General features: G+C 39.6%; 3 protein-coding genes across 3 annotated transcripts; all 3 read right to left on the bottom strand.

Moving 5' to 3' along the window:
* Positions 1 to 1,451: 1,451 nt before the first annotated feature.
* LOC122064865 lies at positions 1,452 to 2,270 on the bottom strand. The gene has a single exon (XM_042628679.1). The coding sequence runs from the start codon at positions 2,268 to 2,270 to the stop codon at positions 1,452 to 1,454; it is 819 nt and encodes a 272-aa protein (XP_042484613.1).
* An 11,973-nt stretch (positions 2,271 to 14,243) lies between these two features.
* On the bottom strand, positions 14,244 to 16,739 carry LOC122076280 (MDIS1-interacting receptor like kinase 2-like). Its single transcript, XM_042641603.1, has 2 exons — positions 15,051 to 16,739; positions 14,244 to 14,707 (listed from the first exon to the last, which is right to left on the bottom strand). The coding sequence occupies exons 1-2, from the start codon at positions 16,687 to 16,689 to the stop codon at positions 14,355 to 14,357; spliced, it is 1,992 nt and encodes a 663-aa protein (XP_042497537.1). The 5' UTR covers positions 16,690 to 16,739; the 3' UTR covers positions 14,244 to 14,354.
* Positions 16,740 to 17,155: 416 nt separating this feature from the next.
* LOC122064793 (probable leucine-rich repeat receptor-like protein kinase At1g35710) lies at positions 17,156 to 17,958 on the bottom strand. The gene is made up of 2 exons (XM_042628579.1): positions 17,340 to 17,958; positions 17,156 to 17,223 (listed from the first exon to the last, which is right to left on the bottom strand). Exons 1-2 carry the CDS (start codon positions 17,956 to 17,958, stop codon positions 17,156 to 17,158), a joined length of 687 nt encoding a protein of 228 aa, XP_042484513.1.
* Positions 17,959 to 19,675: the final 1,717 nt, after the last annotated feature.

The following is a 19,675-nucleotide window of genomic DNA, read 5'->3' as shown; positions in this document are numbered from 1 at the left end:
GAAGAAAGAATGGGTTGTCAAAGTTTTCAGCAGTTGAACAGATGTCCTCACAAGCATACGAAGGAATTTTGATATCTCGGATCTTCTCAAATATGCTTTGCAATAAGGATGAGCTGACATTAGGCAATTTCCAGTGGAAATTTTCAATAAAGTCACTAACCTGACCCTCGAAGGGGGGGCAGGACCATCCTCGAGGTCGACCATCTCCAAGATGGATTTATTACCCAAACAATTATCAGTCCAGAATTTTATATTTTCTCCATTTCCGATCAACCAAGCTTCTTTTGAGGACATAAAATCCTACATCTTTCTAAATCCTGGACAAATAGAGGAGGACTTATAACCTGATTTGAAAGATCCATCCCTCCTAAGAAATCTCGCCCTTAGGAAGCTGCAAGCTGTAGATTTCTCATGCCTTACCCTTCAGACCATATTGAATAGCATTGCTTTATTTATGTCTCTGAGCCTACACAACCCTAACCCTCCTTCGCCCTTGGGCCTACACATACATCCCATTGGACTGTGATATTTTTTGCAGTATCAATCTCACCAATCCAGATGAAGTTCTTCATCCACTTTTCCATAATAGCAATAAGGGTTGATGGCCACCAATAAACAACAGAGCTATAATTCATCATTCCCAAAATGACAAAGCGGACCAGTTCCACCCTTTTATCCATCGACATAATTTTTCCTTTCCACCCAGCCAGCCGACCTTTAACTTTGTCTATAATAGGGATCAAAGACTCCTTCTTTATCCTTCCCTTAAAAATTTTGACACCCAAATAGCGGGTGGGGAAATTACAAATAGGAATACCAAGCTCTTCAACGATGCTTTGCTTTCTGTGAGTTGCAACTGATCCTAGGAATAACTTGCTTTTTTCTAAATTTATTTTTTGGCCCGAAAAGCTTTGATATTTAGAAAGAAAGGTGTTGAGGTTTTTAACGTACTTGATGGAAGCATTCATGAAAACGAAAATATCATCAGCAAAAAGGATGTGGGTAGGGGTAATAGCACCACAAGGACCTGTGACAGCCTTAATGCTCTTAGAAGCTACCAGCTCAGATAGACCTTTGCACAGAACTTCTTCGGCGATAATAAACAGCATAGGGGAGATCGGATCCCCTTGCCACAACCCCCTCTCAATGCCAAAGTACCCAACCGAGCCACCATTAAGAAGAACTGAGATCCTGGCAGATGCAAGAATCTGATAGATCCAAGAGATCCACTTTTCAGAAAAACCAAATCTTCTCAAGACATGGAAGATAAAATTCCATGAAATGGAGTCGAACGCCTTCTGAATGTCTATTTTTAGACCCATACCTCCTCTGGTAGATGCAAACATTATATTGGCCAGCTCAGAGGCCAAAGAGATATTTAAGTGAATGATCTTCCCCTTCTGGAAGGCCCCCTGCTCTTCAGAAATTAATTTTGGAAGAACTCACGACAGTCACAAGGCTAGCACCTTCGAGATAACTTTACACAAGAAATTACCCATACACAGAGGCTTGAACTTGATGAGAGATATCACCCCCTCCGCTTTAGGAATCAAGACCAGGAAATTATTATTAATTCCATAGGGTATGAATCCAGTTCTGGAAAACCACCTAATGGCTCTGCATATGTAAGAAGATATAATTTCCCAACAAGCTTTATAAAAGGCTCCAGGGAAACCATCCAGTCCTGGGGCGCTGTCAGGATCAAGATCCCACACCGCACTCTTAATTTCTGCCTCTGAAGGCCCCCTATCCCAGTCATCCAGAATATTAGGAATACATTGTAATAAATCCATGTGATCAGTTAGAGGGGTACCTTTATGAAAAAGCTCAAAATATTCAGAAACGTATTCCTCAGTTTGCGCCTTGTCAGAGATCAGCTCCCTATCATCCTTCTTCAGGGCCTTGATCTTCACAGAGATATGGAATAATTTAGAGCATCTGTCACCATGCTCCCTCCACCTGAATTGAGATTTCTCAGCCCATAATTTTTCATAATTTTCTAGGGCCTTGAGATACCTGGTCTTAGCATCCGCTTCTTTTGCAAAAATCGCATCATTTATTCCATCTTTATCGATTTCAGCCTGAATATCCTCCATACCCCTTTTTGCATCCATCAAATCCAAATTAAAATTTGGAAAGCTCTCTTTCGCCCAACTGCGCAAAGCTCTCTTCAGCCTTTTTAATTTCTGAGACACAACCACCAATGGTGAACCAAAGATGTCAACCTCCCAGGATCTCTCAACTGTATGAAGAAAAGCATCATGATCCATCCAGAACCTCTAAAATCGAAAAGGGTAATTTTTTGGCCTTTTAGAAGCCTCAGACATGACTAGAATGGGGGCATGATCTGAAGCCACCCTTTGCAAGACATACTGATGAAATTCCTGAAACTGCGAGATCCAAGCATCATTGCAGAAGCTTTGGTAGAGCACAGCCGCCACATGCCCCCTTCTCCTATTATTGGTCCATTTGAATTTTCTACCCTCGAATGGGACTTGAATCAGCGAGCATGTATCCACGAAAGCTCCAAAATCTCTTGCTGATCCTATATTATAGGAACCAGGCCCCCTTTTTCTGAGGAGAGAATCGTGGCATTGAAGTCACCCAAAATCATCTAAGGGGCATACGTCCCAGGATAGGAAGCCACCAGATCAGCCCACAACAGTCTTCTAGCAGCTCAGAAACACTTAGCGTGCACCACGGAGAGAAAGAAAGTATCCTGCATCCATTGAGCCGAAACAAAAATGTGTTGCTCCGAGGATGACAGCACCACAGGCTTTGCCACACCTCTTCGCCAAAGCAACCATAAATTTGGAACGCCAACAACTCTTTCATTATGGATAAAGTCAGAATCAAAGCCAAGCCTATTAAAAAACATCCTAGGAAAAGCTTCAGATGATACCATAGGCTCAGCAATACACAAAAAGTCTGGATTCTTATCTCTTAAGATATTCCTCAATGCTAACCTTGCGGCAGCCTTCTTAATCCCTCCAATATTCCAATAGAGAACCTTCATTTACTATTTTTAGAAGAAGCAATATGGCCAGATTTTCGCAAAATCTGCTCTATATTGGCCAATTGTTTTCCTTTGTTCTGTCTCCCATGCACGTGTACTGCTGCTTCCCTTTCGCAGAGAACCCTATTGATCTGCTCCACTTTGTGGTTGACCACCACCGTGCCACCGATCACTTGTAAGGGATTGAAAGAAGAGATGACATTCTCACGCCTTTGCATTGATTGGATCCCCCTGATTTCATGGTGTCCATTTCTATCACTCTGAAACGGCGCTCGCCCTCCTCTCCCATTATCCATGATTGTAGAAAGGTTTGCTTCTTGATTTCTATCAGCATGATGTTTAGGTTCAGCCTGAATGTAGGGAGCAGTGACCAACCCATCATCTTCTCTGGACAGAGCAGAACTTCGATGGTTCATATGAGCCCCAGATCCACCACCGGATCCATTTACTGACCCAACATCCAACCCATCATTTGAGTCCGACCCAGATGCAATTAATTCGTTATCCCCCTCAGCGAATTGCACAAAATCACGCCCCTCAGTAATATTCTGTTCCTTATTCCATGCCTCTTCCAAAGGAAGGAAAATTTGAATATTTCCGTTGAGGTTGTCATTAACCGAATTGCCCTCTAAATTCCTTGAATTGAGCGTTCCAGAAAAGGAAGGAGATCGCTCATTCGATTGGGAAGAAAGCCTTCCTGATTTGGTTCCTTCATTCGCCGGCTGTCTTCCATCCTGGCAGCCATTGCTCCGAGCACCAGCACCTTCATCGGCATAAACTGCGCCAGGAATGTTCTCCTTTCGCTGAACCTCTTCTCTAGCATCTGCATCTTTCTTTGCTCTACAAACATTGACTGAATGACCCATCTTCTTAAGGAAGCCACACTTGGGCATCTCGTCCTCGTAAACGATAATCTGAGTAGACCAGAAAATCTCATTCGTACCTGGCTGTTTTCTCTCTACTTGAATTTCCTCCAATCTGTTTGCATTGATTTCAATTTCCACCTGGACCCTCGCAAAGGTACCCATCGCAACAGTGCGAGTGCACCTATCCAATGCCACAGGTCTCCCTACCGCCTTGGCCATTGTGAGAAGGATCTTCTCATGCCAGTATTCAAGTGGTAGGTCAGGGAATCTGATCCAAACCAGCTTTGTTTTGATGTTTTTAGCGTGAACGTCAAAATCAGGCTTCCACGGTTGGAATTTGATCACTTGATTCCCTACTCTTGTAAGGCTTCTTCTCCACATTGTTGCCATTTCTCCCTCTCTTTCGAATTGAAAGAGTATATACCCCTTCCCCATAGGTGCCATTTTCACACCGCCTTTCAGGTTCCATGACACTCATGCCTCTTTTCGTATATCATCCATTGATAGGTATCTAAAGTTCGCCTTGCCTATTCGCGCAAACCTGAACCGCAGCAGTCGCTCCTCATAGGCCTCTTGAGGAATGATAATTTTTGTGTGAGCTCCAGTGTGAATTGGGTCTGGCAGATTCTCCACCTCCGGTAATACTCGTCCCACCACAAAGGAGTATGAGTGCCGCCCTTCATCTCTATTGCCATTCTCTTGAAGCGCAACCTCAGCCCTGACCTGATCCTCTGCACCGCCCTCCATAGTTCTGTTAGCATGTGCCTTTGAGGTCGAGTCCCCATTCATCCTTGAAGAAACAAGCCCCAGAAAATCAGTGATTAAGGCCTGTTGGCCACAGTCTAGAGGCCAACCATCCTTTGGATCATCACCATTACCAGCTTCCAGAGTTGCCTCCCCAGAGCTTCTCTCTCCTCTCATTGTTTTTCTGATGCAAGCTCATTGTTGTTGAGGATCTTAACCAAATTTCCTCTCTCAAAATACTCATAAACTAGAAGGAAGTGCTGTGCAGATGAACAAAAACCTTCACAATGTTTCTGTGTCGCAGCTTTGTCAATGCACTAATCTCATTTCTAAATGTTTGTATGTTAGCACTCTCACGCTCATCTTATAATGGTTGGTGAATCTTTTTGATGGCTACTACTTGATCTGTTGACAACTTTGCTATGTATACACTTCCATACCGTCCCATCCCAATGGAATATTTGGCATCAAAATCCTCTGTGGCTTCAATAATTTCTTGATATACTATTCTTCCATTGTAATTCCATATTGAAAATAAATCTATATCATGTGGTGGTATTCTTCGTTTTGTCTCAATCAGGACTTTGCGGTCTGGTTTTGCATTTTCTCCTTTAGACAAGGATGGTTTGCAAGGTTCCAGACCCTTTGCATTGCCACAGAGTGCCTTCTTGTTTCTTAAAGCTTCTATTGTAGCATTTTTAAAGGCTCTGTTGTTTGGAAGTGGACCCTCGAAGTCATTGTAAGATATATCAATGGAAGTCAAGCTAGACATCCCTTCGAATGCAGAAAATATAGTACCTGAGAGTTGATTGTGTGAGAGATTTAGCTTTTCCAAGCTCCCTAAATTTTTAAACCGTGACAGTATCTCTCCACTGAGCCTGTTCTGACTAAGATCCAATAGAAGTTGAAGGTGAACCAGTTTTCCAATTTCAAATGGAATGCTTCCATTAAATTTGTTGTTGCTTTAATCAAGATATAATAAGTTGGAGCATTCCCCTATTTCCTTTGGTATTTGTCCACTGAAACTGTTTGTTGACAAATCAAGATTTGTGAGGCTGTATAGCCTTCCAACTTCTAATGGTAAACTTCCAGAAAGTTGGTTACCACTCAGACTGAGATTTAGCAAAGATGTCAACTCACCAAATTCCTTAGGAATTTCTCCCACCAGGTAATTTGAAGAAAGGTCAAGGACATGCAGTTGATTTAACATCCCAAGCTCAGGAGGTATCTTACCAGTAATAATATTCCCAGCCATCTTTAGAGTTTGCAGGTTTTGGCACTGTCCCCAGGTTGATGAAAGTTCACCATGCAATTGATTATTGCTCAAATCAATGTAATTCAGCTTCTCATAAACCCCGAAGTCTTCTGATAAGTTTGCAACAAGTTGGTTATTTTCAAGTCGAACTCTAACTAAGCTTGTGCAGTTTTTGAAGCCTTTTGGAAGAACACCTATGAAATGGTTGTTAAATGCAGTGAAGTTTTGAAGTGATCCATTCATGCATAGCCCTTGTGGGAGACTACCAGAGAAATAGTTATCTCCCAATTCTAGGCGAATCAATTTTTTGAGATTTCCTTTTTCTTGTGGCAGACTACCTGAGAAACGGTTATTTCCCAGTTGCAAATAAACCAATTCTGTAAGATTTCTTATTTCTTCAGGGATCGATCCAGAAAGTTGATTTTCCAGCAAGCTCAAATTAGTGAGCTTCTGTAGGTTTCCCAAAGTGTAAGGGATGCCTCCAGTTAGATGATTGAGGGGCATTTGTAGGTCAACCAGATTTGTCAAAGTACCTATTTCTAGAGAAATCCTACCAGAGAGTTGATTCTGAGAGAGGTGTAAAATGTTAAGGTTTCTCAAATTACCTAAAGAGGCAGGGATTGAACCATTGAGATTGTTCAGAGTCAAGTATAGATCACTGAGTGATTTCAAGTTTCCTATTTCTTGGGGGATGGAACCTACTAGACTATTACTTTCTAGGCTTAACGAATTGAGCTTTGTCAAATTTCTTATTTCCTGAGGAATGGTACCTTAAAGCTGATTTTCATATAGGTATAGAAAGTGCAGATCTTTCATATTACCTATGGATGCAGGGATTGAACCAATGAGATTGTTTTGGTACAAAGAGAGCTGCTGTAGATTGGTCAAATTACCAAGAGATGCAGGTATGAAACCATAGAGGTTGTTGGAATACATGGTCAGAACAGTAAGATTTTTCGATCTTCCCATTCCATAAGGTATTGATCCATTGAAATGATTCTGATCAAGATACAACTTTTTAAGACTGGTAAGTAAGCAGATTTCAGATGGAACTATTCCTAAGAGCTGATTCATAGACAGATCAATGTAGTTGATAACCGAAAGGTTAGCAATGTTGGATGGAACACTACCAAAAAATGTATTATTAGAGAGATCCAGACGTGTAAGATCAGGAAATGAGGGAAAGGGGAAGTTATTAACCATACCTTGCAAGCCCATACTAGGTAAGTTAATTTCAGTGATGCTTCCCCTTTGGTTGCAAGAAATTCCAACCCAACTACTGCATGGTTCAGATCGCAGAGAGGAATTGGTGGCATTAAGATCAAGTAGTATCCATGATTGGAGAACAGACTGGCTTTGATTGTTGAGAGTATCTTTCCATTTGATGAGAGCACCAGCTTGGTCTACAGCAACAGTACTGGTGCCCGTGCTGATGGAATTCGATGAAGCAAGGAGCAAAGTGAAGAACAGGAAGGGGAGGGATTCCAAGCCATGCTTGTGGGTTTCAGAAAGCCAAACCTTTACCAACTCAGTTTTATTAGGAGATAGGATCCAAGATGTTAGTACGATTACCTGGTCGTACGAGTCAACATCCAACACCTGTCACATATTTTGCCATTGCAAGGATAAAGAGGGGTATATTTAGAAACAAAAAGGACAGATGTTGGATGCTGACTCGTACGACTATGTGATCGTCCAAGCAGCTGATTTGTTTTCTTTTATTACAATATTGGTGCCAATGCCAATGGAATTCAGCGAAGCAAGGAGCAAAAATGAAGAACAGGAAGGAGAGGGATTCTAATACAGTTGGTTGCAGAAAGCCATGTTTGTGGGTTGCAGAAAGCCAAGCTTTTACCAACTCAGTTTTATTACAAGGTAAGAAATCATTGAGCAACCCCACCCCATTTGTGAGATCTTTACCCATTCAAGTCTACTTTTTTTTTTTTTTTTTCCCCTCAAGAAAGAAAAAATATCCATTAACTAGATTAAAGCGTAAAACATCAATGTTTGGGCAAGTCTTTTTTTCTTTTTTTCTTTGATAGAATAAAGAAATAATAGTCTTGAATGAAGTAATTTCTATTTCTTTTTCTTCTTTGGTTCCCCTGTACTGTATTTATTCTTTTTAATATTATTCTTTGTTGAACTTTAGCAAAAAAAAAAAAAAAAAAGAAAGAATGAATGAATGAATGAAATTGAGGAGTCATTCAAGACTATTACATCCTTATTCTATCAAAGAAAAAAATAAAAAAGACTATTATTTCCTTATAATGTGGAACCATGGGGCAGGGTTTCTGCCTTTCATGAGGGGTGGGGTGGTCATTTCTCCCCATCTGTCTAGGTGCAATGGCCACAGGGCCTTTCAGGCTTCTTTTTCCCATAGTTGTTGTTTGTCCTATTAATTTCTATTTCCTAATGATTTCCCAAAAAGGGAGAGGGATGGGTACTAGCATATGGTAATACCGGCGGCATATCCAACCTCACCCCCCCTGGAAAAAAAAAAAAAAAAAGGAAAAAGTTCTTGTGTGGAAACTCTTGTTGTGTTAGACTGTGACGGTCACTCAAACTCCGCTCACTACAGTGGCGTGTTGCGGCCCACTCATTGAGACATTATTGGTTGTTTCTGTGTGCCTAAATGTCTCATTTGCTGATGGGAGATAGAGAGAGGGAGAGGTGTGTGAAAATCGTCTGCAGCCACTGTGATGCAGGGGCATTTTTAAATGGGACAACAACCCAGTCCAATTAGCCCACAAGCCCAAGCTAAAGGATATAAACTGAAAATAAAAGTTGCAGTGCAAGATTTTGAGTTAACTTCACGGAGACACTTGAACCAACTCAGAAGGAACTAGAAGTCGTGTCATATATGGATGGAAAGATCTAGAAGTCTATTTTCAAAAAAAAAAAAAAAAAAAAAAAAGGTGCATCATTTGCTATTTTCTAGAAGAAGTTATGGTCGTTTTGGTAAAGTATGTCTGGGCTGACTGTAAACTATTAGAAGTCTGAAATTCATCTTTTTAGCCCAACTTCCATTCACATTCGGTTCTAGAACTTCTGGGGCACTTCAACCATTATATTTTTAGACTCTAAAAGATGTGGAAATGCCTTTCAAGGTTCTCAAGGTCCTTTCCTATTGGGTAGTTGTTTGTTTTCCCCATGATTGTGTTTTCCAATTAGTTCTTGGAAATTGCCTATGCTTAGAAGGTTGTTCCATGCTCATATATATAAGCTTACACCAGTGAATATAATGGAAAATACTTGGAGTTTATTCATAATTTGAGCCTTTGGCCTTTGAGAAGAATTAGTTCTTCTTGAGTTCTCTTATCTTTTGGGTGGCGAGTTCTTTTTTCTTTTGAATTGATCACATGTGTTACCTCTAAATCCTCTATAATTTTTCGGCGTCATGCTGCACTGGTGCAATGAGCATTGAGTGGCTGGGAGCCCCTTTTGGCATGTGCCCAGATGCTCTCAGCCATCCAATGCTCACCACAGGGGTATAAATTTAGCCCTGATGATCCGAACCCGCCCTGAGCTTGAACCCTGTCTAACCCGACTATAAGGGCCAACCTAGCCCAACCCGCCCCAACCTTGTGTGGGGTTGAGCTGGGCCTGGGTTGAGGCATTGAAAACCCATCCCGACCCTAACCCACCTTAAGTCTAACCCAAATTATTATTGTGTTTAACTAATAATGTTTTCTCACCTTAGTACACTATATGACTATATAATGTATTTTTAAACCCTAGTTGCTCTTCCCAAATGAAAAAATCGCAGAAAGTAGAACCCTTGAGGTAGGCTCTCGACTCATCCCTCTCCCGAAGTCTCTCCCCCATCTAGTAATCCCTGTTTTGAGAGATGAAGGACTAAAGAAGGAAGAAGACTCCATTGATTATCTTCTCCTAATCTGCCACATCTCTGTTTTGAGAGACTAAGAAGGAAGAACATCTCGTTGCCCTTTACCTTTGGCCTTCCCTTCCTTACACCATTTCTTGCAAATCCCTCTCCCCCATTGATCTTTGAGAGATGAATAACGGATGATGGAAGAAGGAAGAAGGAAGAAGGAAGAAGGTGCGCTGCCTTTCCCTTCTCTCCCCCATCCCTCTTGGCATAAGTCGGTATCTCTTTCTCTCTCTTGCCTTTGTCTGCAAATTTTTAGAACAATCATTCCAAAGTTCTTCTGTGGTGTCATCCTTCACTATGCATTTGTATGAATTAACAATTTCATTTGTTATGGTCTGTCAATCACAATATGGAAATGCTTTGCAATATGTATATATGCCTTCCTTTTTGTGGTAGTGGACATTGCTCTACATTGATCTCTCACAAAACTGGGGGAAAAACTTCCCCTTGTAACCCCTTCATTGGCCATGAGGTTTGCCAATACTTTTGCAAATGTTTCCACTGGAATGAGCAGTTAACTTGTAAGAGAATTCCTTTTTGGTTTCCCTTAAAAATTTTTTCCCGTAATATTCTGGTGATGAGTGGGATGGGGTTAGGTCAGAGGTCACCATCAAATTGCTCCATCAAGTATGTTTATTGGATAAACAATTAACCAAATCTGATGATCATCACCATAGTTGTCTGACTTTGCATGGCGCAGTGGTTTGAAGAATTGGAATTGGAATTGTACTTATCGAAATGTGATTCCACTAAGAAGACCAACTAGGGTCAACCCGACCCAACCCGGCCCAACCCTGAGCCTGATACGGTTGGGTTGAGTTTTGGGAACCTAGGGTTGGGTTAGGGTTTTAAGAAATCTGGCCCTGTTTCACCCCTAGCTCACCACACCTCACCGCTCGCTGCAGAGGATGTGGACTCAAGAGAAGTGTTGCGAGCTGGATAGAAGGTTTACCTAGCTGATTTGCTCATATTTTAAACATGGTATTTTTTTTTAATGTGGGGCCAATGGAAACAACCAACATACTTTGTTGGGTCAATCCTTTTCAAGCCAAAAAAAGACTCCTGGGTTAGTAGGAACATCAAATATTATTAAAAAAAGAAATGTACATAGCTCATGAGGCCCATCACTGTGGGATCTAGAGAGGATCATAATGTATGCAATCTATTTCCCATTTTACAAAGAGACTATTGCTTTATTTGATCCATACCTATATTATAATGGATCAATCTTGTGTTTTTGATTTTTTTTTGTTAAAAATAATTGAGTAATATTATAAGCATTTTCTGCAAGTTAATTGGGATTCCTAGTACAGGTCTCGATATAGGTTCATGTAGGTCGGTTTTGTCTATATTGGTGTAGAGAGTCTACTAATGACAATGCTGATGGTGATTCTCTAATCAATATTGAGTTTCCCTTAACATTGCTGATGACAATGCGAAGGTGGGGTGGTAGGAGGCTTTTGTATCTTTTGCTAAGTCTAGGCATGCCTGGACTATAATATCGTTCATTTTTTATTTATTTATTTTTTAGTATAGTTCTTTGAACTTTAGCAAAAAATCTTACTATAAGCGCTAGGGGTGTCAACGGTCCGGGTTGGTGCGGTTTCGGTCCGGTTCCACCGGTTTCGGTGTGACTTTGGAAGTGACCGAAACCGACCCATTAAGGATTTATCGGTTTCGGTCCGGTGTCGGCTTCGGTGCGGTTTGGGTTCGGGTTGGTACCGGTTTGGATTTATTAGGTTCATTTCGGTTTGGTTCGGTTTTTTAAACCGGTATGGAGCCATTAGGAAACAACCAAATGATGAATTGTTGAACTTCGGTTTCTTAAATCGATTTGTAACCGGGTTGGTTTTGGTTTTTGGTCTAGTTTGGATTTGATTTTCCATACAAATGTATACAAAACTATTCAAATTTTGATTTTTTTAATGAATTTTGGAGTGTTTCGGTTTCTTACCGGTTTGGTTTCGGTTTCGGTCCGGGTTTTGAGCCGGTTTCGGTTTGGTTTCGGGTTCATCCGGTTTTCGGTGCGGTTCGGTTTGGTTTTGGGGTTACAATACTCGAAACCGAACCGAACCAATAAGGATTCGGTTCGGTTCGGTCCGGGTTGTTATCGGTTCGGTCCGGCCGGTTTTACCGGTTCGGTTTAGGAATTGACACCCCTAATAAGCGCTGAAGCTCACCCTTTAAACATCAAATATTACTATCTATCAAAATTTCATTTCATTGAGACAAAGGTTTCACATAGAACATGAGATGCTTGGGATTGCCCTATATAAGGCGACACTCCCTATTCAGAAAAAACTTATTGTGATAATTTTTTATTTTATTTTTTGTGGAAAAAAAAATGCTCGTCATCATTCTCAAAAAAAACAAAGCACATATTGGGGAGTTTCCCAATTTCATTAATTTGATAATAATGCCAACATAATTTTACAAACACTGATATGTTTCATTTTATATACAAAAAAAATTTGTGTTGATAGCAAGGTTCTAAAACATGGGAATGGTTATGGGATCGGTCAAGGTCAAAACTGTTCTGATACCATTCAGGATCAAACCATATTGGACAGATCTACCCCTATATATATATTTTTTAAATGGGTTTTTGTATGATTTAACCCTTGGTCCATACATGTGGAACGGAATCAAAAAAATCAGGATAGAAATCGATCAAGGTTGATACCATTCCAATCTGACCGATACTAACCATTCCGTTCCATTTTTCTTTGAAACTTAGTTGATTGAAATACTTTGACAATTAGACACATGAAAAAATAGAACATGCTATTTAACAGAAAAAATAAGAAGATCATGCTAGTTTTGAGGCAATTTCGATACAACCAACATGACCCGATTCCACCGGTTACCACTGTTAGTCCAATAGATAGAGGGCTTGAGGGATCCAAACAAGTAATCCTTTGGTATGGGTGGGAGGAGTGAGAGAGTCGACTACTACTGTTGTGGGTGAAAGGTCTTCTGCTGTAATCTGGGAGTATCGGCATTGGAGTTTGCTCACCTATGTTGGTGGATTACCGAGACAATGGGCATACTGCAATTGTGCACTATGATTTATCGTTGCCTACCAATATTGAGCAGGATGATCTTCCTCCGTTGATCACTCTAGCAAGGAGAAATACTCGTCCCTGTGAGAATGTGTTTGAATCATCTACTCAAGGGGCTTGTACGGAGGGAATGAGAAGGCAGGAGCTGCTGGTGCTAGATGGAATATTATGCAACCCAGCTGAGAGTGTGGTCTCGAGACACAATGCAAGGTTATCTCGAAAACAAAACACCCCAATTATCTGCCTATTTTGAAATATTCGGGACGTGGCGAATAGTCCTGCTCATGCAGCTCTGAAGTTATTGATTCGTGAGCATCAACCTTCGTATATCAGTATTGTGGAGCTTAAGGTTGATTCTAATTGCTGCCCCAAAATTTTTTTCTGCTCTTTGGGTTATGATCACTCTGATTTTATTCATAACCGTAGGTAGGATATGGTCTCTAATATCTGGTTCTTCTGGAAGGACAAGCTTCAGTGGCCTGTTGTGTTTTGAGTCAGATCAGCATATTTTCATGTTTTTGCAGGCTTTTGGGGAATTTTTTTTTTTTTTTTTTTAATGTTTGTTGTCCATCCAAATTGCTTTAAAGAAATTTGCAGAGATCTGTGGTGTGATCTTGCATCTATTTCAAGTTCAGGGCGCCTATGGTTAGTAATGGATGACTTCAATGCCTACTTGTTTTCTTATGAGAAGCATGGTCCGGCAAGTTTAATCAAGGATTATCAGATGAATTTACAGCTTTTTTGGATTCAGCATCTCTTCTGTGGATTCACTAGTCCAACAACGCACTTTTGTAAGAGTGGACAATATTGTGGCTTGGTATAGGTCGGGCTTTACACCAAATATTGAGGTATGTAGATAAGTCATGGACTCATGATATTAGATTTGAAAGTCTCTTTCTTTATTGATTTACAATTTATGTTAGTATTTTCACCGAAAAAAGAAAAGAGTATCTATTAATAGGGAAGAGGTCAGGTATGCTGCCGATTTTCTTGGGGTTATCAGCTCAACCAATGGGAGGGCTGGGATACTGGTGTCATACCAATCTTTTCCCATTGTGTAGTCAAAATTTTTGAAATTTATCCAATGACATACAACTACGATTACATCACTACCTAATATCAAAATCAACAACTTTGTCCTAAAAAAAGTCAAGATTTTTGTAGTAAAATGGTAATTGCCTCTAAAGTCTAAATGCAACGATTGGCTGATGTTGCTAGCTAGGAGGCATCATCATTTAATAATCATGTTTAATTTTTATAGATCGGTTGGATTACAAGCAAACATATATTTTTTTTAGTCCCTAATTAATCATTTAGGGCTTTGATTTGTCCTGAAGTTTTTATAAAAATGAAAAGGAAAGATACAAAAAACTGGTTTGGGCAGTATACTGATCCCACAAAAGCCCTCTACACAGAAAAAGGATGCCACCCAATACAAAGCAAACTAGAGAAATGTAGAAATCATCAAACAATAACTTACAAAGGAACCTGATTTCTTCTTTGAATATTCAGAACGTCATCAGCACGAAGCATTTCGCAAGGCAAAAGATGGCTTCAAGATGATTGTTTCTACTTTCTCAGACACATAGTGCATGTCAGGTCGAGATTGTGGACTAGTGGCTAAGCATGAGATTGCTAGCTTTATAACAATTATGAGTTCTTCAACCATTTCAGTCGTGGGAGGGAAGGGTCGTTTATCCAACACATTTCTCAATAGCATCATTTGCTTTGGTGATGACAGTTCTGAGTATGATGGTGATAATAGTGTAGAGATGAGTTCACTTGGATGTGTTCCCATAAGCACTTCTAATGTTAGTACCCCAAAGCTATAAACGTCACATTTTCGGGTCACCTTCATCGTGTAGGCAAGCTCTGGAAAGCATGGAAGTCCAGAAAATATTTAATTAAATTCTTAAAACTTAAAAGTTAATAGTTCACCAACTCATCAAAATGAATATTTCGAAAAATTCAAAATTTATTTACTAGGAGTAGTAACTCGAATTTAAAGCTTATGCTAATGAGAAAATTTTCCGAACTTCTAATAAAAAATGGCTTGAGCAATGAAAATATGTTCAGTTATAAAATCTCACTAAATAAAATATTAAATAGGAAAAAAAATGCAGAATTAGTTAAATAATGTTAAAAAAATATATTTCATGCAAGTACTATCTATAAATAACTTTATGTATAATTAGAGAAATGATGAATTTATTACCTGGAGCAACATATCCACACGTACCCGCTTGAGAAGTCCAATTGGATGAATCGGGCTTTAGAAGTCGAGCAGTGCCAAAGTCAGACACATGTGACTCATATTCTTCATCCAGCAAAACATTGTTGCTCGTTATGTCGCGGTGAATGATCGGTGGTGAACAATCATGGTGCATGTAAGATAAAGCATTTGCCATACCTTTAATAACATTAACTCTTCTTATCCAATCCATTTCTGATGCAAGCTCATTGTTGTTGAGGATCTTAGCCAAACTTCCTCTCTCAAAATACTCATAAACCAAAAGGGAGTGTTGTGCAGATGAACAAAAACCATATAGCTTCACAATGTTTCTGTGTCGCAGTTTTGTTAATGCAGAAATCTCATTTCTAAATGTTTGTATGTTGGCATTCTCACACTCATCCTGTAATGGTTGGTGAATCTTTTTGACAGCTACCACTTGATCTGTTGACAGCTTTGCTATGTATACACTTCCATATCCTCCCATCCCAATGCAATATTTAGCATCAAAATCCTCAGTTGCTTCAATAATTTCTTGATACACAATTCTTCCATTGTAATTCCATATTGAAAATAGATCCATATCATGTGGTGGTGTTCTTTGTTTTGTCTCAACGATTCTTACCTTTCGGTGGACAAGACAAGCGGTGACAACTGCAAACAGAAGAAATAGCACACCTAACAATGGAACCATTACAGCAATCAGGACTTTGTGGTCTGGTTTTGCTTTTTTTCCTTTAGACAAGGATGGTTTGCAAGGTTCCAGACCCTTTGCATTGCCACAGAGTGCCTTGTTGTTTCTTAAGTCTTCTATTGTGGCATTTTGAAAGGCTCTGTTGTTCGGAAGTGGACCCTCGAACTCGTTGTAAGATATGTCAATGGATGTCAAACTAAACATTCCATCGAACGCAGAAAAAATGGTACCTGAGAGTTGATTATGGGAGAGATTTAACTTTTCCAAGTTTTCTAAATTTTTAAACTGTGACAGTATCTCTCCACTGAGCCTGTTTTGACTTAGATCCAATAAAAGTTGAAGGTAAACCAAATTGCCAATTTGAAATGGAATGCTTCCATTCAAACTGTTGTTGCTTAGATCCAGATATAATAAGTTGGAGCAGTTCCCTATTTCTTTTGGTATTTGTCCACTCAAGCTGTTTGTTGACAAGTCAAGATTTTGTAGGCTGTATAGCCTTCCGACTTCTAATGGTAAACTCCCAGTAAGTTGGTTGTCACTAAGATTGAGATGCAGCAAAGATATCAGCTCACCAAATTCCTTGGGAATTTCTCCCACCAGGTAATTTGAAGAAAGGTCAAGGACATGCAGTTGATTTAACATCCCAAGCTCTGTAGGTATCTTACCAGTAATATTATTCCCAGCCATCTTTAGAGCTTGCAGGTTTTGGCACTGTCCCCAGGTTGATGAAAGTTCACCATGCAATTGATTATTGCTCAAATCAATGTAATTCAGCTTCTCATAAACCCCGAAGTCTTCTGATAAGTTTGCAACAAGTTGGTTATTTTCAAGTCGAACTCTAACTAAGCTTGTGCAGTTTTTGAAGCCTTTTGGAAGAACACCTATGAAATGGTTGTTAAATGCAGTGAAGTTTTGAAGTGATCCATTCATGCATAGCCCTTGTGGGAGACTACCAGAGAAATAGTTTTCTCCCAATTCTAAGCGAATCAATTTTTTGAGATTTCCTATTTCTTCTGGCAGACTACCTGAGAAACGGTTAATTCCCAGTTGCAAGTAAACCAATTCTGTTAGATTTCCTATTTCTTCAGGGATCGATCCAGAAAGTTGATTTTCCAGCAAGTTCAAATTGGTGAGGTTCTGTAGGTTTCCCAAAGTGGAAGGGATGGCTCCAGTTAGATGATTGAGGGACATTTGCAGGTCAACCAGACTTGTCAAATTACCTATTTCTAGAGGAATCCTACCAGAGAGTTGATCCTGAGAGAGGTGCAAAATGGTAAGGTTTCTCAAATTACCTAAAGAGGCAGGGATTGAACCATTGAGATTGTTCAGAGTCAAGTACAGATCACTGAGTGATTTCAAGTTTCCTATTTCTTGGGGGATGGATCCTACCAGACTATTACTTTCTAGGCTCAAAGAATTGAGCTTTGTCAAATTTCCTATTTCCTGAGGAATGGTACCTGAAAGCTGATTTTCATATAGGTACAGAAAATGCAGATCTTTCATATTACCTATAGATGCAGGGATTGAACCAATGAGATTGTTTTGGTACAAAGAGAGCTGCTGTAGGTTGGTCAAATTACCAAGAGATGCAGGTATGAAACCAAAGAGGTTGTTGGAATACATTGTCAGAACAGTAAGATTTTTCAATCTTCCCATTCCATAAGGTATTGATCCATTGAAATGATTCTGATCAAGATACAACTTTTTAAGACTGGTAAGTAAGCAGATTTCAGATGGAACTATTCCTGAGAGCTGATTCACAGACAGATCAAGGTAGTTGATAACCGAAAGGTTAGCAATGTTGGATGGAACACTACCAAAAAATGTATTATTAGTGAGATCCAGACGTGTAAGATCAGGAAATGAGGGAAAGGGGAAGTTATTAACCATACCTTGCAAGCCCATACTAGGTAAGTTAATTTCATTGATGCTTCCCCTTTGGTTGCAAGAAATTCCAACCCAATTACTGCATGGTTCAGATCGCAGAGAGGAATTGGTAGCATTAAGATCAAGTAGTATCCATGATTGGAGAACAGACTGGCTTTGATTGTTGAGAGTAGCTTTCCATTTGATGAGAGCATCAGCTTGGTCTACAGCAGCAATACTGGTGCCAGTGCTGATGGAATTCGATGAAGCAAGGAGCAAAGTGAAGAACAAGCAGGGGAGGGATTCCAATACAGTTGGGTTGCAGAATGCCATGCTTGTGGGTTTCAGAAAGCCAAACCTTTACCAACTGAGTTTTATTACATGGTACGAAATCATTAAATAACCCCACCCCATTTGTGAGTTATGAAATCTTTACTATTATTTCCTTAGACTATTCTTCTCATTTTGGGTCAAATTGTGGAAACATCAACAGGGCGGGATTTTTGCCTTTTATGAAGGCTGGGGTGATCATTTTCCCTTTGTGTCTAGGTGCAGTGCCACATTGCCTTTTTTGTGTGTATGTGTGTATGTGGTAGGCTCCAAGGAATGTTGAACTCATCCACTCTTAATTGTGAGGTGTTGGTCTTTTTCAAAAGAGCTATCCTTTGGGGTTTTGTTTTTCTCATAGTTTTCCCATTGTTTTCTTTTTCCTATTTTTCATTCCTTCTCTACTCTCTCTTTCTCTACCAAGTCTTGAACCCTTGATCTCATGGTTACTCAAATGGATGTTTGACCACACGGTCTTGGGGAGGTTGGTAATGTCTCTTTACTATTGATTTTTATTAATCACAATCATTTCCATAGAGGGACATATTGTTCTTGCTAGTGACAACCATTGAAAAAGCACTTGCTTTGGTACTCAAATTACATGAAATTTTAATTAAGGTAAATGATTTTGCACATTGCTAGCTGAAATATGTCAGGTATACAGTCGGTACCTTATTACAGTCTATCGTTATAAACTTATGACTGATTTGTAGTAGTGCGTCAGGTTAACAACTGTCACTTATTATAATTAGCCATAATTTGTCAACATTTTTTCATAGATCCTTATGTTCGTCCTTGCTTGAAATCTCCATGTAGCTGACCCCATTAAGTTGGGATAAGTTTTTGAATATTGTTGTAGCTGAGCGAACACTCCATTTAAGGCTCAAATTACTGTAGCAGCCACATTATAAAATGACTTGTATGTCTTTTTTTCAAAGCCCGAAATTGCACACTAGTTGCATAGGGAACCCTCCTGGCACCTATTAATTATTACTTGAAATTCTTTCTCCGTGACAATCACTCAAACTACACTAAATTGACAGGAAATCTTTCTTACTTTGGTGGCTACACTGGGTGATAGGCAATGAGACCACTTCTGTTTATTGGAATTCATTTTTTATTATTATTATTATTATTTTTTCTTAATGTGTGAGGGAGAATTGTGGGTTGGTGCAAGCAGATTCTCCATGCTCATTGACATTCACTGAGAATGCACTTAATTTCAAGGGGACCAGCCTCAAAGTCTTTCCCTTTAACTGCTATTTCTTGACTTATTTTCATCCATGGATGATTTTTACTCACAACCACTGAAAATACACTTAATTTCAGACTTTATGGTTGTTCGAAGTCTTCTCTTGTTGTTTGTAGACTTTTGTTTTCCCTAATATTATTCTTGCTCTATTGCGTTTATTTTCAAAGGGTGGATGGCTGAATATGTTAAAGTGCCACTGTTTACCTAATGCATCACTATAGGAAAATAAGAGATATATGATAAATAAGAATATATATATATATATATATATATGGGAGAGGTATAGGAAAGCTAGCAGGACACCTGAGTATCAAGTGTGCTAGCGATATTTTAACCGTAGGATTTGAAAGAACCGTTAGATTGAGAGGAAAAGTTCAAAACTTCAATCCACACCTGTAACACCTTATCACCCTCAATAGTCATGCCGGAATGTTGCCCGGCCGGTGCTCTCAGTTCTTTTTTTTTTTTTTT

The sequence above is a fragment of the Macadamia integrifolia genome, chromosome 1 (genome assembly GCF_013358625.1).
Source record: "Macadamia integrifolia cultivar HAES 741 chromosome 1, SCU_Mint_v3, whole genome shotgun sequence".
Taxonomy (NCBI): Eukaryota; Viridiplantae; Streptophyta; class Magnoliopsida; order Proteales; family Proteaceae; genus Macadamia; species Macadamia integrifolia.
This window is presented reverse-complemented; position numbering and strand designations above follow the sequence as displayed.